Source organism: Mugil cephalus, chromosome 14 (assembly GCF_022458985.1).
Source record: "Mugil cephalus isolate CIBA_MC_2020 chromosome 14, CIBA_Mcephalus_1.1, whole genome shotgun sequence".
NCBI classification, from domain to species: Eukaryota; Metazoa; Chordata; class Actinopteri; order Mugiliformes; family Mugilidae; genus Mugil; species Mugil cephalus.
This window is the reverse complement of record NC_061783.1, coordinates 8,187,740-8,205,515: the sequence shown is the minus strand read 5'-3', so window position 1 is coordinate 8,205,515 and position 17,776 is coordinate 8,187,740. Positions and strand designations below refer to the sequence as shown.

The following is a 17,776-nucleotide window of genomic DNA, read 5'->3' as shown; positions in this document are numbered from 1 at the left end:
CCATCGGGATATGCCGTTGCCAGGCAACAAGGGGGAGAGATAAAGCTAGTCGTTAGTTTCTAAAATGAGACTTTGGTAGAAAGCAGGGGTGTATGAAGGGAGAGGAGGGAAGGCAATGTACACATGAGGTAAGTTGAGGGTTTCACCTAAGCTCACAGATTAAAAGACTACATTTTACAATAGAGTACAGTACCGAGTGAAAATTAATTGGTCATTTATTGGTCGTTTTTGTACACTTTTAAGGCATCCGTTGAATGAGAGATAGGGTCACTTAAACTTCAAAACACAACCAAAATATTGCATGTAGCATAAAACCATTTAAAGTGACCACGGTGTAAAAGAAAAAAAAAAAGCAACCTTCACCATACTTCAGCTCCTCTCAGCTCACAGATACTGTTTTGGTGGGAGACAAGGAGATGCAATACGAATCTATTCCTCTTCGACTGCTGGAACGGAGCTGGGATATTTGGACGGGACTGACACTGACATCATCTGAAAAAACACTAGAATTCAGAGAGATGTGGGTGGCTATGAGCTGCTGTTGTCATGGAGATGTGGGGGATTAAGATCACGATGTCCCACCAGTCAAAACCTCTGGTTGTCAGTCCTAGGAGGAAGTGGGGGGGGGGGCCTCACATCCAGTCACTGTACTATTATTGTCCCCCACCTCTCGCTCTTGATGTTGTCTGGACTGAGAGGAGTGGTCCGTTGCCTTCTCTCTGTCTTTCTTTCCCTCTCTCCCAGGTGTTGTGAGCCGCTGATGGAGGGGCAGGCCTCTAAATGTTGGGTCCTTTGATCGTTCCCGCCTCCTGTAGTCTCGGGGAGGTGTACGCCGACGCGGCCAGGCACATGGCTGCTTCGCAGTAACCCGGGAGCCCTGTTGGGCCTGGTTTCCCGGGGCGACCAGCCTCTCCAGCTGATCCCTGAGGTCCCCTCTCGCCGGGCCTACCGTCCCGAGCCACGCCATCTACGCCAGGAGGACCTGTGGGTGACAGAGGTCGGGATAATTAACTGCACTGGGACCGGACTGGACTTTTGATTACACTTGCGTACTGTATCTGTGCACATATTTAAGTTGAATTTATGCGCGCACAATGGAGTGTGTTTAGCCTGAATTAGCGTGGAGGTTTTGCAATCCTATTACGTTCTCATTCAAGAGCGTCTGTTAAATGACCAGAGTTAACGATGCATTCAAAATGCTTTTCAGCAGCCTCTCCAGTGGCATCAGCCGAAGTCCTTCAGTAGCTTATTGTCCATTTCTTCTTCACCTACGGCCAGTAACTGCGTTTCCATCGAACCGATTTTATGCACACTGCCACATAACTAACGGGAGGTTCAAAAGCGAAAAAGTCGGCAGAGGAGGAAAGGTTGGTAGCGTAAAATTTAAATGTGACAAAGTGAGTTAATAAACTGTGATGTTTATTTGCCTGCGTGGAACTACCTGTAATTCACCTCAAGTTTTTATACTCTTTAAGGTGGTTACATCAGTGGATTTATGTGTATGCATGTTCCCTTCAGTATGTAAACACATTGGATAGTATGGGATTTTTTATATGTATTTTTATTTTATTTTTTTTTGGTTTTGCTCCACAGATGCTGCTACAGCGAAAATAAACCCAACACTTTCACAATGCTGAAGCTTGGAAAAGAGCGTCCATGCACCATGCACAGCCATGACTGGTGGATCACGCTGTATTTTCCAGAAAATTCGATTAACTTGAGTTTTGACTGGCAGCTGTGGGGTGGTTTTTGAAGCCCTGGATGGCAACTTGACAGGCATCACATGTTCAGACCATTCTAAATCAAACGTTTCCGAGAGTTTTCTTACCTTGGATTCCTGGGGGTCCTGGTGGTCCCGAGTGAGGTTTTCCTGGATCTCCTCTCTCTCCCTTTGCCCCTCTCTTTCCTGCAGAGGACAAAATGATGTAAAGACATCACATGTAGCCTAAAAGCAATGTTTGCTTTTAATGTGCAAAAGTATCAATGTGGCCATGTTTATTAGTTTACCTTTAAGGCCTGTGTTTCCAATCTGCCCAGGTGCTCCAATAATACCAGGGATGCCACGGGCACCAGGTAAGCCATGCTGGCCCTGAGGCCCAGGTGACCCTGGAGGCCCAGGGGGTCCGGGAGGACCCATTACACCTGTACCACCAAGCACAGCTCTCTTGGCGCTCACTGCCACCGCAGCTAGCCTCTCTGTAACAGAAGAGACAGCATCTTCATTTTTACTTAAACTGCCTTTGATGGTGGGCAACTGATTGCTCAGGAGATGAAAGCACTAGGGTGAAATGAGCTAATCTAATCTCCCCCCATGGACATCAAAGGTGAGTGTTCAGGTCTAGACGCTCACCCTGCAACATCTTCAGCACCACTTCAATAATATGCTGGTCAGACGCATCCCGTCCCTGGAGAGAAGAGGAGACTGAGCATTGCAAAAAGACAGCAGCCAGCCAAACATTGATCGCTATAGTTGGGTTCCGTCCAAGATAAATGCGGTGAACTGGACTCACCGGTGATCCCCCAATGCCAGGCATGCCGGGCACTCCTCGTTCTCCGTTAAGTCCCCTTGGGCCGGGCAGCCCAGGTGGTCCCGGGTCTCCTGGTTTACCAGGGTCTCCAGTGGGTCCATTGTACCCAGAGTCTCCCCTAATTCCTTGCTGCAAAGAGAAGAGCATTAAAGAAAATGGATGATAAAGAGTCACGAAAGATGTCCGACAGTCATTACATTTCTACGAGATCTGGTTCTCACCTGTCCTTTGGGCCCAGGCTCACCAGACAAACCCTGCCATGACAAAGACAGACAGTCAGCACTTCCATTTACCACTTGTGTCTCAGAAATATGGGAATGTCTAAATGTGGCTTCAAAGAAACAGCGCGCAACAATGCTTCACTGTCATGTAAATAGCTTATTTGCCATCTGGACTATTATGGGGATTGCATGCTAATTCAAAAACAGGCATCCCCTTCTCCCACCATGTTCTGCTATATCACTCTGCTTAGAAGCCTCCTTCTCGTCTCAAGTCTGAAACGTCGTTTTAGACTGAGAGACTTTTGTGGCCTTTTCCAACACAAAGTTTGAAACAGCTCTAGGTGGTGGTGTAATAGTTTTTACCTTTTCACCTTTCTCGCCAGCCAATCCTTCAACACCGGGGTCACCCTAAAAGGGACAGAGAGGGGAAAGAAACCATGAAGACGGATAGAGAAGGATGGATACAGAGGTTTCTGACATCGGGGTCTAAAATAAGAAGAACGGCAGCGCTACTCACGATGTCCCCCTTTGAACCCACTTTTCCCTGGAAGCCCTGGGAACAGAGATGGGTAGAGAGCACATGTAAATGCAGTCAGACCTAGAATTTATTATCCTTTAGAAAAAAAAAAGAAGCAACTAAACATTGATTGAAGCCAGTGACACCACAAAGTAAGAAGGATGTTGTTGCATCTCTAAAACAAGGAAGATGACGACGCTCAGATTATCATTTATATTGCTTATTTATATTACTTGCCTCCTCCAATGATTTCCAGTGGATTCATTTCAGTTTTATTCGTGGTTAAATACTGCCCCCAAAGGATGGCTTCAAGTAACTACAATATCAAAGTGTCTTTGAGAACAGTAAGTATTAATACTAATATTATACACAGTGGACAAACCTTGTCTCCCTTCGTCCCACTGAGACCCTGGGCACCTGGGACACCAATAGGCCCTCTTTCTCCTTTGTTTCCCTGTCAGGGAATGATACATAGGGTGTTAGAAGTACCTCCTGGAATCGACTTAAAATGCACTTGAAATTCCAACTTACAGGCTTGCCGACTATTCCTTGTGGCCCAACCTCTCCCCGCTGTCCTCTGTCGCCCTGCAAAAGTTAGCTAAGGTGAATAAGTGCAGTTTAAAGTGGCAGTTTTAATGTTTTGGTGTAATATTATGAGTCTGTACCTTGGGTCCGGGGACTCCTTCCATACCGGGCTCACCAGGAATACCAGGCTCACCCTAGGTAAATACAAATGTACAGTTATTCCCGGCACAATATAAGCTTGAAACCTGAAAAGGTTGGAAAAAAACTGTGTTTACCAGAGGTCCGGGTGCACCAGACGAGCCAGTGTGACCCCTTGGTCCAGGTTCACCCTGGCAATTTATGGCGAGAAAAGAAAAGCAATCATTAAAAAAAAAAAATGAAAAGCAGAAAAATAATTAAATGCGCAGTAGGTAAATGTGCGTACCTTATCTCCAGGCCCCCCCTTTGCCCCTGGGCTGCCGGGTAATCCCTATAGACAGAATTAACAAGACTGATAACACTTCAAATGAAAATTAAATCTGCATCATATGCATCCCGCGCACTGCAGATCGAATCTGCAAGCGGGAACAAAAGTATGTAATGTGTATTAATAAGGTGGATGAAAACAGGCCTAGCAACAGCCGCGCGCCTTGCAGTGATTTGGTGGTTTATCACAGCCGGGTATAAGCAGGTTAAGTTAAAGTGTTTGAGTTTGCAGCACTGTCAGTGTCACCGCGGTGACCACACAGCAAAGTGGGCATCTCACGCTCCATTACCCCTTAGTCAGAATGACGCGCACACAAACACCACTGGTCTGATTGTGATGAATCACTTGCAGTGGGAGTGAGAATGCTACTTCAAGGTGGTTTATATTTTAAAAGAGACTGGATCACAGGGTCGCGGTTAGACTGGACGAGTGCCCAGAAAACAAAATAAGCATGTGGCTTTGGCGGCGTTGCTTAAGAATCCTCAGACATGCAGTAATACCTCCCCACACCCCCCACCACGATGAAAGACCACTCACCGCCGTTCCCTGAGGACCAGGAGGACCAGGTCTTCCAGCCTGCCCGGGGCCCCCCTGCGTGAAAAAGAGCAGAATTAAAATAAATTGCCGTCTTTTCCTCAGACTGAAGTTACTCATCATCATCACGGCTGGTGCATGCTCACCTTGATTCCAGGAATACCAGGTGTGCCGTCTTTTCCGTCTATACCCGGCAGACCCTGAAAAAGCATGCAAACGAGTCAGTGGACCTCACTGGCACATTCTCGGAACACCGTCTGTAACAAAAGTGTGTTCACTCACATTCTCTCCTTTTTTGCCAACCGCACCCTGCGGGCCCTGGATACCTCGGCTACCCTGCAGAAGATAACCCAATCAGCCTCAGATTATTCACAATGAACGTCTGGATCGCTGTCCCCACTTAGTTTTTTTTTTCTCCTGCTTTGACAATAAAACACTTGAAGAGTCACCGACCTTGTCTCCTTTGTCTCCCGCTTCTCCGGGTGGTCCTTGAGGTCCCTCCTCACCCTGCGAAATAGAGAAACAGAATGTCTGTGTAAGTACCTCTTTTTTTTGTGAGTAGTTGTTTTAGTCTTGGTGTTTGTGCGTCTTCTTACAGGAGGCCCAGGAATTCCTACAGGTCCGTTGATGCCCTTGTAACCACGAGGGCCCTACGGGAAAAAAACAAAGCGCCATCAGTCACTTCAGATCAGAGAGGAAGCCGCGTCGCAGTAGTCTACTATTCATTGGGATAATTAGCACTTAACTCACTTTACTAATGGGAGCTACACAGAGAGCCAGCCACTCTTGCTTTGGCACTAAGCCGGGGTGCTAACTTGGCTAACGCGGCTAATGTTAACAGTAAGACGGATGGCTACAGTGGATCATTAACTACAGATGGAGGCACCGTGGACCCAGACAACCCCAACTCATTACAGGAGGAGAGAGATTTGTGTTAGCATCATTTCCATATGTCCCCATTGCTGGTAATGGATGATGTTTGCGAAGTGGGGGCAGGTCTGGCTGCGGTGCTCATCTAAGAACGAGGACAGCCTCGTACACACGCAGCGACAGAAAGACAATAAAGTTCTATGTGATTAAAGAAATGTGGTACTCACTGCCTCTCCTTTAGGCCCCATCATTCCTGGATACCCTCGCAGACCCATTGGACCCTAAGAAGGAATGTAAAACAAATTAAGACGTAAACTAGACATTGGCAAACGTCAATTTAACACCATAATATGAGTAAATAATAGGATATGAACACATTTCTAATTGCTATTAGTGACATAATGTCTCAGCGTACCGGAGGTCCTGGGATGCCCTGTTCCCCCGAGATGCCTATTTCTCCCTTGGGACCCTGGGGAAGAATAACAGCACGCTGATTAGTTATTCTCATAATGTGCTTTTCATTGGAGCAGGTGTGACTGTGAATAACTGCACATTGAAAATAATCTTTCCCAAACTCATAGGAGCTCTTATTTTGTCTCATGTGCGTGTTCACAAAGTAAAACCTTGAGCTGCTGAGAAAATCCACTCGGGGCTAGGGGTCTGATGGTTTCTTTTGAAGCCCACACTGGGCAAGGTCCACTTACCACATCCAGCTTCATAAAAATCTACCTGAGCCAAACTAACTTGTTAGATGTAGCTGGTTAAAAATAAATGAACACTAAAAGAAAAAAAAAAAAAAAAAACAACAACCGTAACCTTCTCAAGTAATTATTTCAAGGTAGTTTTGGCTCCTGAAGCAGTTCAATCGAGGTAATGGTAGGTCTGTATTATTAATTGAAAAGTTGAACATTTTGGGAATTGCACTTATTTTTATTATTAGAAGAAAAAGAAATACTTCTTGCAAACATCTGCCAAGATCTGTCAGCTCAGGATGCAAAGGAAAACTGTGGGACATGGGTTGCTGAATTGGCAATGTCATAAATGCAATGATATTAGATAAGAAAACCTAACTAAACATTGGCCCATGTTACAGTTTTGTCACTGTCAATTTCCATTTCAAATAAGTGAATAAAATCCAATTTTGAGAAAATAGAGATTTTTATAGTCAACATGTATGTGTTTAATATTAATTGTGCTTCATGGCTCCTCGGATCCATTTCCTTCACGAATAATGGAAACAGCTACATTCGTGTTGATGCTACCTTCTGACTTAGTAGTGCATGAACACACTAAAGCTGAAAAAAAAAAAAAAACTTTCCCAACCTGGGAAATTAGACTATTGGCAGAACATGTTTATGCTCAAGAAAGCCAATACGCTATTACCCAGAGCTGAATGTGAATCTTGGTAACATGGTTGAGCCCGTTTCTTAGCTTAGCACTGAGAATAAAAAGCAGTGCAAAACAGGGAAAAGAGTAACATCCCTTACAGCCGCTCCCCGTAAATCCACAGTTCGCTTTTGCATATCCCAAAGTGGATGGATTAAACAAACAAAATGCAACGGAATCGGCGAACTTTGGAGTTGCTGGTAGGATTTATGAACTCTGTACTGAGTTACACATGCTGTTTCTGCGTTACAATAATCCTAGCTAAGCTGCCCTAATTATTTCCCAGCTCCAGCTCTACATTTACAAAGACAAAAAGTCAGAGCGGTGTCTATTACCTCAGCTAACTCTGAGCAACAATTAAAAAGAATGCTCACAGTTCAAGTTAACCTCATCGTTAATACCATATTCATCAGATTCTGTTTATTTGACATACAGATGATGAATGCATTTTATTTTTCATCAATTTCAGCAAAAGATAAATGTGTTAGTGTTGCTCTGTCTTTTGCACTAATGGATTTTGTATCAAAGATACAGCAGGTAGAAACAAACTTTTGTGTAGTGTTCTAGGCTGCAAAGCCAGTAGGGATGTAACAAAGCTCCTGTTGGCCGTCTTTGCGAAGAGAAAGCAAAAAAACAGCTCCCAACCTGAGTCAAACAGTACAACCTTGAGTCAGGGCAGATCTTTCAAAAACACTGCTCGGTCTGGGAGGAGTGGTTAGGTTACTCGGCGTGCTGAGTGTTTGGAGCATCTAAGCGCTGCCAGAAGGCTCCTTGTGCGTGGAGATCAGAGGCTAATTCCAGGGGCCCGGCTGGCTGCTCCCTCGGAGCCCCGCTGTGTGCTCATTAGCTCTGCTTAATACAGCAAGGTGAGAGGTCCGCGTGAACCTAGACTCCATCATCCACCCCGTTCTTGTACCTGGCTCCACACCGCCACTTTCATCTGGCCTGGCTCATGCTGACTCCGGGGCCAGGCACGACTAATCGCGGCCAGATTAGTGCCAGTCATGTTCCTCTGGGGGCTTCATTAGAGCTAATCCTTGCTTCTTCTGGCCCTAAATGCCAGGTGAGTGGGGGAGACTGTACGACATGTACATGTACCGCCGTCTGAGTGCATGTGTGTGTCCTCCCTGACGGAGATCGCGCGACTCACCGGCTTTCCTATGCTGCCGGGCTCTCCGAGAATACCGGCACGTCCTTTGTGTCCCTAGAGGGGAAGAATCAGTCAACGTGGTTTGATATACATATAGATTGTAACATGAAATAATCATGCTTGAAACAAACAGGAAAAAAAAGACACACACCTTGACTCCCTGCAGTCCCTGGGGACCCTTAGGTCCTGCTGGGCAGTTAAGAGGACACTGAAAGAAAAGTGTGGATTAGGGAAGTTGGGTCAAAACAAATTTGCAATAAAGGAAATGCCCTGGATCTCACCTCTAAGTCTGCGCTGCCCTCCTCTCCACCGATGAACTTGCCAGGAGGACCCTAAGCAGACAGAAAGATACATAGATGAAGACCGTGTTTTGTCCCTTGAGGTGAGCCCACACTCTCTCTCTTTTCTTCTTTTTATCTATTCCTTCGTCCATACTTCCTTCTCTCCGTATTTAGACTGAGTTAGAAACTAAAGGATCTCTACGGGTGCTGATGTATTCCTGCTACAGTCAGATGAGACAGCCCACCGATCTAATGGGGGGCTTATTTACCCTGGGAGCGCACTAAAACTAAACAAATACACTCCCCTGGGCTGGGAACATCACTGTCAGTGGAGGTACCCCCCCCCCCCCCCCTCCCTCCCTCCCAACGCCCTTCTGGGAATCAGTCAGAGATGCACACAGGGGAGAGTGCATACGCCACTGGAAAATAAATTTAAAAGCGCACCTCTCAAAACTGTTGGCAGTATCTCAACAACCAGTGCTGTCTTCTGGGACCATGCACAGGCAGCAGTGTGCGCTGGCAGGTGTTTTTGTTACTGTACAGTGAATTTAAAACGCACATTAACTGCTGCTGAATAGAGCACACGTTCAGCATGACACTAGCAGTTTGCCACTGCCTGTCTTTTACGCTGCCATCCTGCTCGGTAATGTAAGTCAGCTGCGTTTAGGCCGACGTAGGCACAACGAAGACCTGTTAGCTCATGTATTTCTGGCAGACGCACACCGATCAGCCACAACATTAAAATCACTGAACAGAGAACCACTAACATTGATACAATGTTCTGCTGGGAAACTTTCATACCTGGGATTTGTGTGGATGCTAATTGTACCACCCACCTAGACCAGACCAACGGCCAGAGACACGTACAAAAGCACAGAAACAACTCAAAAATTAATATCAGCACAAGGTGCTGACCTGGCCTCCAAATTCATGAGATCAGAAACTGATCAAGTATCTGTGGGATGATCCACAGAGGCAGATTCCCACAACCTATAGGAGCCAAAGGCCCCCACTAACAACAATGTTTTACCAGACACCAGAGGACACCATCAGTAGGTCCATGTCCATTCTCTGATGAGTCACTACTGTTCTGGAGGCACAAGGGAGACCTAGACAATATCTGATTGGTTTAGACTGAGCACCACAGAGCACAGACACTTTTATTTTATAAATTCAAATGGATATCCATATTGAAATTTGTCTCAGCCTCAGAAATCCAGGAACGCTCTTGTGAGTTATTGCAGCTTCAAGTCCTTTTTTTTTTCGACCCGACTATTAGACTTTTGCGCAGTGCTGGAGTTTACTGTATCTATAGAGGATAATTGTGTTATTTTGTCCACCTGCTATATGAATATGTTACAAAAAGTGATGCATTTGGTCATGCTACATTCCATTTTTCAGGATGGTCATTATTACACTGATTAAAGTGCAACATGGCAGCTAATTATTATTTTTTTTATTATTATTATTATTTATTTTATTTTCTGCCCTGTACAACCAACCCTGGACAGAAACTTACTGGTTTGCCAGGAGGTCCAGGAAGTCCTGGTGGTCCAGGTGGTCCCAAAATACCCTAAATGATAAAGAAGAAGGATGGTTTATTAGTATTCTGATGTGTTTATATGTCATTAAGGCAAAATGAAGCGGGTGTCCCTACCTTCGGTCCAGTGGGTCCAATTTCACCCGGCAGACCAATTGGTCCTGGAATACCCTAGACAGAGAAACAAAAGAAACCATAACATGCAGGTACCCTGCCAGGCACAAATGATCTCCACACCTCGAAGCTACACTATTAAGAGATAAAGGCACGGCTGTATTACGCCACGCAAGGTACTTACAGACAGACCTGGAAGGCCGGATCCCTGCATGGACAGAAGAGACAGGAGGTTAAATGACTGAATAACAAGCGCAACAAATCCATCAGAGTATCAATTAATGTTTGAGAAAGCCGGTTAATAACAACTGCGGTGATTCAGTAATGCCTGTGTACAGAGTGAGTGCAGGTTAAACAGTGCTGGGGAATACAAAGACAGGGAATGTAATCAGTTTCTGTGTGCTGTTTCCTTTGCTGGGAATTAATTATAAACAAAGTAATTAAGAAAGTAAGCCTTCTCCGAGGAAGTACAGCCCACAGGGCAGGATCTCCTGTCTGTGCGGAGAAAGGCAGCTGGCTCTGCAGCACAACCCCCAGACGGGCGGGCTGTTCATGCTAAACAAAGGATTAACAAACAGTGCTGCATTCGAGCATGGCATCGTGCTACTCCGGACTTCAATACGTTGGAGGATGTGCGATAGATGGATGCTGAGCACCACCAAGTGGTTTCAGGCTGCGTCGCAGCCACTGCAGACGTGAGTGGCTGAATTTAACGCGCTGCAGAATTAAAACGTGTCTCCTCCATTACGGGTGGTGTGTAATAATAAGGCTCATGTCAGCCGAAAGAAAGCATGTGTCACATCTGGGTAAACTGAACCCAAAAGGGGGGCACAGCTGGCCAGGCAGTCAGGCGTGACAAAAAAGGGGACACGGGAGGCTGACTTATGAGACCAGCTGGGTGACAATATGTTTGTTGGGAAAGCGACTGGGCTTCAAACCATGCCCAATTCTCTCAGTCATTACTCACATCATAAGTATCACGGCGCCCTGATGAGAAAATGTTGTCTAATTAGTCATTTTATGTAAATATATGGCGAGCACATTAAGTACCGAACTTGGTGATGGATTTACTTGAGCATTTCCTTTTTTTTTTTGCCATTTTGTATTTCTTATTCACTACACTTTAGATCGAACTACTACGTCAAAGATTAAAACAGAGGTTGGCAAAGATTTTAAATTGTGACCCCTGACAGGAAAAGTGTCTGGTTGGGGGGTTCCCTGTCACATCAAAGAGACACTTCCTCTCTAAACACATGGTTTTCTCGAGACAACTCTTTGAAGCGCCGACAAGGCAAAATTATATATAAAACTCAAGATAATCAGGAAAGACTTTCAGTAAAGTAAGAAGTAAGTCTCAAGAAGAGATTTAAAGAAGTTACTGACTCTGTTGATCTGATTTCCTCAGGCAGCTCATGGTTTAGCTTCAGGGATCTCACTTAAATACTGTGTCTCTTCTAGTTTTCAGCAGTGCCTTGGGAGCAGATTAAAGGTATTTGCCAGAGCATCTGAGATGATGTGAGTAAGAGGTCGGATATATAGCGCCGGGACGTTAAAGGTCAGCGGTATGACATTAAATTCAATTCTAAAACATACGGGGAGGCAGGGCGAGGAAGGTTAAACATGCGGTCAGTTGTATTGCTTCTGGTTAAAACTGTGCGATCTGGAGGCGATTAATAGATGCTGGGTTGATGTAATGGTCGAGGCGTAGGAGATAAAGGAGTATAAAATGGTCTCATTGTTTTTATACAGTATTTTCTGCAAAGGCTTAATAATCAAATCCAGCTCCAAAGGCTACATCCTGAATAACTGAAAGGTTCATTCTTTGAAACTGTCTCAAGAAAAACAAAGTGCTAAACCACAAGACATTTGACTATCTGCCTCCACTTGCTCATATCCTGTGGCTGAATGATCTAGTGCATAGGTCTTCAACAGGGGGTCCGCAACCCCTAGGGGGTCCGCGTAGGTACTGCAGGTGGGGTCGCTAAATCTTTGGTTGATTAGACATTTTTTATATATTTCTTAATTTTTCCCCCATAATTTAGATTTCTTTAAATACAAATTAACATGAATGCAACATATTTCAGTAAAGGAATAAATGGAGGCAGAAGACGTTACCAGCACCCTACTGTTGCACATTTTGAAATAAAAAAAAAAATCATATTTGAACCTGTGTATTATATGAATAGCTTAATACTGAATGCAAAATGAAAATAATAATGTATATTTGCAAATAGCACTGGGCTATAGAACACATATAGAAGGTAGGGTTTCATTACTTAATCTCTCCATCAGTTTTCGGTCCTTGGCCTGAAAAATGTTGAAGACCACTGATCTAGTGAAATATAATGTAAAACCTAATACTGTGTTGCACATTTTTAGCCAACTTCATTTCAACAAACATATTTATGGGAGAAAAGTGTGCAATAACGTGCAAGGCTTTTGTGTTAGACTACATTGGCAGGCGTACCTAATAAACTGGCAACTGTTCGCTTTAGTAAGAGATAGATCATTTACTTACAGGAGGTCCAGGCTCACCACTCGAACCTGGTTGACCCTGCGACAACAGTAAAAGAGCAACATGACTACATGTTAGAACATTATAGGAGAAGAGGTAGAGTAATATATTTATAACTAGTGACATACAGTATATGTTTTCTCCTGTAAAAAAAAAAAAAAAAAGAGGGCTCGGTGTAATACTCAACATCACCATGCAAGGAAAAGGGAACACATCCTGGGGATATTTTTATATATATGCTATAAAACCCTTGTGAAATATATAATATTTTCTCAGGTTTTTCCCAGGACAAGGGTGAATGTGTTATACTAATCTTTTCATGAGATGGTTTAGACACTTGCCTTCTGGCCAGGGTTCCCTATGGGGCCGCGGTCGCCCTTCGCTCCGATCAAACCCTGGAGACGGACAGGAAGGGATGAAAGTGTGTTACATGAGGTCAGGAAAGGGGGAGTCGCACCTGCTACTGTGCTTTCTTGAGGCAACACGTGACCTGAGCCCCCCTCAGATTTCGGTTAGCCGCAAATTTGATCGAAGCTGACACGGTTCTGGTTAGTAATTGGGAAGCAAAACTGAGATCGAGATTCCAGGGCAGATTACTGGCTAAACCGCTGAGGAATGCCTGCGTGTGTGTATGTGTGCCAGCTTCTGGTAGCATGTGACAATTCCGCACTGATGCTCAATTTCCTCTTGATGAAGCACTTATTATGAGCTAAATCCGTAAATAATGAGGAAAACAAGCATTTTCGAGTCTTTATCTCCACGCTAACAGTTATCAAATCAATTAGTATAATCAGCAGGTTTAATGAGTTTGAACTACTGCACATTCACATCATTGTGCGAGTATTCCCAACAAGTTTCCCGCTGTGAAATAAAATTGTTTAATATTACAATAAACCAACAGTTGGAGATTCAAAGGTGAACACTGCAGTTTTATGAAAACAAAACACACCTGTAAATGATAATTAAAACCCAGCACACTGTACAATTCTAAATGCTTAATATGCATAAAAAAAAGTACTTTTTAGAAACAGCTGTGTACATTTTAGGTGACTAAACTCTCATGTAAACAGATCTATCGCCACGACACGACTAAGCAAACTCCATGAGAGTCATGGGACACTGCTAAGCTCAAGATGCTACAACGTGTAGAATGAAAGTGTTCTGTTAAATTTGCTAAGTTAAGAAATCTTTCATTGCAGGTGTAACTGTGCATGTGAATTCACGAACAACAACATTGGGGCCCACTCGCTGAAACATTTCTCTACAGCACCCCTAGTGGTCAAAAATGCTTAAGTGTACTTTTAAAAATCAGTAATCTTTCTTATAGATTCTTAGTTATAATTTGCCACAAACACGCGTTTAAACTCGTATTAACTGACAAATCTTGAAACAGTGTATACTCTGAAGGAAAAAATTGACATTTTTCCTTCTAATTAGCTCACATCCGGTCAGTTCACTTACATCAATACCATTCTCCCCTGGGGGTCCATCGGGACCTGGCTCTCCTGGCTCTCCCTTTTGCCCCTACAGTAAAACACACAGCACTGTCATGAAGAAAACCGAGTCCAGGTAAATCACAGAATGTGATGTGAATGTTTCTCTCATATTAAATCTCACAAACAGCACAGCACAGCACAAACTTACTGGTGGTCCAGGCGGCCCAGGGGGTCCTTTGTCTCCCTACAGAGACACACAGTAGACATGTTAACTCTATGAAATGATTAGACTTTGTTTGCATGTCTATCTTATAATCCCTTATATCCCCTTTATAATCCGTCATTTTGCATGCTCTAATGGAAACCATTATGGCCGCTTAAATATAATGTCATAGTTCTGCTGGGAATTCAAAAGATCGTGTTATCTCTGCATATATACATACTTTACGGTGACATTAATGTCCCTCTGGTTAAAGAGTGCACTGAATGGCACATGGTTGAGAATTCCACCAGTGATGAGGGTTTAAACAGCACCCAGATTCTCCGTCATTTAGATGTGTTTAGGGCCAGGTCGAGAACATTCTAGGGTTAACTAGATGATGAGCATTATGGGCATTATGTATGTTTATGTATGTGTTCATAACAAGTGCATTTTTAAAAACCTGGTGATACTTTAAAAAAAAAAAAAAAAATTAAATTAAGCAGCCAAGCATGTTATCTCTGCACCACCAGACTGTTTCCTGCTCCACCAGCACAGCCGCTTCCTTTGCCAACATATTTATACAACCTGTCTGTCGTTAACCCTCAGAAATAACTCGCATGTATCACGTTACTGCGACACAGACCCAGGACTGGACTCGGGGTCCGGTCTCAAAGACCCCTCTCTCTGCTGGGAACAGAGCCCTTTTGTGCAGGTGTGTTTTCATTTTGCAGTGCCCTCTGCTGGTAAGACTGCAGCGCTGCAGTATATTTCTGCAGCACAATGAGCAGCTTTGTAGACAAACCTGTTGGGCAAACCTGAGTGGGATACTCACATCAATGCCATCGGACCCAGGAGTACCAGAGGGGCCTGGTGGGCCTGGCTGGCCCTGAGGTCCAGGTGGGCCCCTCTGAAAATTAAGGGAGAGAGAAGAGATGTCAAACAACTTGCAATGTCGGATATGACAATAACTATTTTAAAATATTAAAATAACATATAATAAACTCTACATTATATGTAATTGATATAATGGATGGTAACATTACTTTTATGGATTCTTTTGCATATGTTCAGTTTTAAAAATGAAGAATCAGGATGTAAATAACACATATTTGTTGAGGGGTTTACTGTTTTCTGGGACATCCTAAACATAATGTCTACAGACTTTATCGTGGTGCACATCATAACAAAACAATGGAGAAGTGAAGTTAAAGTGAAACTGTGGGTAAAAACAAAGCATTGAGGAGGAATGTGGGAGGAGGGGTCATGAGACTGGCACTGTTTACCCCCACCTCCCCCGCCTCGCACCCCTCTCTCCATCCCCGTCTTTAATGTCATCTTCAGTCAGTCCATCACATGAAAAAAAGCCTTAATCCAACTTTAAATTCTTCAATTAAAAGCAAAAAAAAAAAAAAAAAAAAGAATAATCCTTGAAATTGAAAGAAGTCCAAGGGATAGCACGTAGGCGTCTGTTTGAATAGGCGCTTTCACACTTTGTGGATAAAGGTTGTGTGCTCGTGTCAGCGCACACCGATTCAACTTCATGGCTGTCAAGTCTGCCCCTGAAGAAAGTCAGTGTTTTCCTTTACTCTTAGATAAAATAAGAAAAATTAAAAAAAATAATAAAAAGTCCTCTTGGCCTCAGAGAAGGATAACAGGTAATGACAAATCCAAGTCGCCGCACTTAGGAAGAGATAAGAGTCCATTCACGATAAGGATGATGATCCATAAAAGATAGTCCGGCTTTATTTTCTCTCCACAGATGAAAACCCACACTCATGTTTTCTTTTACATTCATGCTATAAAACAGGTGTCAGGCGCCAACATTTTTGTTCACTTTACAATACTCCATGAAACCTATAACATCACCTCAAGACTTCAAGAGCCAGTTGGCACTTTCCAGTGGGCCCTTGTCCCCTGAACCCCTGAATAAGGGAGGTGAGCCTGAGCAGAGCAGGTCTCAAGCTCCCCTGTCCACTCACCACTTGGGCCAGAGCCAGGCACAGGGTCTGCAGTATAACCCAGGTCTTCAGCAAGGCAGAGAGAGCAGCCATGGTCCCTCTCCCCCGTCTGTCTCTCCTCGGTTCAGCAAATCCTCTCTTCTTGCTCCTCTTTACGCTCCTTTACTCCACTCCAGGCCGGCACAGTGCAGAACTGGTGGAGCAAGGCTGCCCGAGAAGAAGGAGGGAGGGGGGGCTGGTGGGGGAGCGGGATGGATGGATGAGGAGGGAGTAGGGCACAGAGAGAGAGGGAGAGAGAGAGAGAGAGAGAGAGAGGTGCAATCCTGCCCCCACTGCCGGCCCCTGAACAGAAAAAACACTGAATCCACTCATCAAAAGAGGGGAAAACATATACTATATATAGGTACACAAAGGCAAGCCAAATACATGCCAGCCTTACACCTGGGGTGGGGAAAAAAAGTTTTTGCACGTGGACTCAGCTTCTGAGATTGGACGCTCTACAGATTAGTTAAATAGGTAATTGGGCAGAGCAGCATTCAAGCTCCTCCCAAATCAGCAGGGAAGCACCAATGAACAAATAGCAGAGTATCAAGCCAACTGTGTAAAAACTCCTACTGTAATCACAGGCCTCTGAACAATTTTCTGTTCAATACCAATCACGGTTGGCCTGTGGTTGGCATTCGCCTCTGTCTTTCTCTCTCTCTGCAAATCTGAGCGTTTTTTGTCCTCACACCCTGAGGCTAAAATTGGCATGACGGTGCTAATACCCCCCAAACAGCTCGCCATGTGAGTGTTCGTCTGCAAACATGAATGGAAACTGAAAGATAATCCAAAGAGGAGAAAAAAAGCATGCGAATGGAAGAGACTGAGAGAAGAGGAAACAGCCAATAACAAAAAAAAAAACTGTGATGCATCCTTTGCTTTGTGAAGTGCAATTGGAAATGGCAAACATTTCCCAACATGTTTCATTTTTCTGATCCGATGCAAATTAAGGCATTTACTGACATCTAGTGGTCATTTCACACGGAACAGGTTAGTGCCTCGCACTAATCCTCAGTGGCCTTTCAAAGCAGAATAAACAAATCTCGGCGAGATGTGAAAAAGTAACTTATAGTGACCTCTATTGTACAGAGATCACATTGCACCATATAAATGTTTTACTTCTGTCCACTAGATGGCAGCAAACACACACCGAATGAGGCCCTGCAGAGCTGTTTGGCTGCCGATGCAAAAGGCGGACATCACATTTGCCGTCCACCGTGACAATATAGATCATAGTGAATATTGAAATCTATTGCATACTACAGGGAATCCAAGCACACGGTTATAAACCACAAATTAGGACACAAGCCCAGTGGTGGCGTTTGTGCTGTATTTGTTTTACAGATTTTTCTACTCTCCCTAAGTGCAAATAAATGGCTATTGCAGTTTCTGTACTAGGCCCAAAATATTATATATTAACAATTTCCTGGTGATGTTATGTGTTTATTTTTCAAACAGGCCACATCATAGTTACAAAACCAAATAATTAAA

At 44.1% G+C, this 17,776-nt stretch overlaps 1 protein-coding gene across 1 annotated transcript; it reads right to left on the bottom strand.

Moving 5' to 3' along the window:
• Positions 1-197: 197 nt before the first annotated feature.
• Positions 198-16,498, bottom strand: col9a2 (procollagen, type IX, alpha 2). The gene is made up of 32 exons (XM_047605321.1): positions 16,265-16,498; positions 15,118-15,192; positions 14,292-14,327; positions 14,109-14,171; positions 12,989-13,042; positions 12,651-12,686; positions 10,317-10,340; positions 10,136-10,189; positions 9,998-10,051; positions 8,479-8,529; positions 8,349-8,405; positions 8,198-8,251; positions 6,077-6,130; positions 5,889-5,942; positions 5,388-5,441; positions 5,245-5,298; positions 5,074-5,127; positions 4,938-4,991; positions 4,795-4,848; positions 4,216-4,260; positions 4,067-4,120; positions 3,932-3,985; positions 3,798-3,851; positions 3,649-3,720; positions 3,267-3,302; positions 3,113-3,157; positions 2,750-2,782; positions 2,511-2,657; positions 2,351-2,405; positions 2,008-2,196; positions 1,829-1,906; positions 198-982 (listed from the first exon to the last, which is right to left on the bottom strand). Exons 1-32 carry the CDS (start codon positions 16,334-16,336, stop codon positions 777-779), a joined length of 2,076 nt encoding a protein of 691 aa, XP_047461277.1. The 5' UTR covers positions 16,337-16,498; the 3' UTR covers positions 198-776.
• Positions 16,499-17,776: the final 1,278 nt, after the last annotated feature.

Coding starts and splice junctions, on each gene's coding strand:
- col9a2 (XM_047605321.1), bottom strand. CDS start 16,336: ATGGCTGCTCTCTCTGCCTTGCTGAAGACCTGGGTTATACTGCAGACC. Junction 8,252..8,348: donor AGGGACTGCAGGGAGTCAAG/GTGTGTGTCTTT, acceptor CTTCCCCTCTAG/GGACACAAAGGACGTGCCGG. Junction 3,986..4,066: donor CTGGTGCACCCGGACCTCTG/GTAAACACAGTT, acceptor GTATTTACCTAG/GGTGAGCCTGGTATTCCTGG.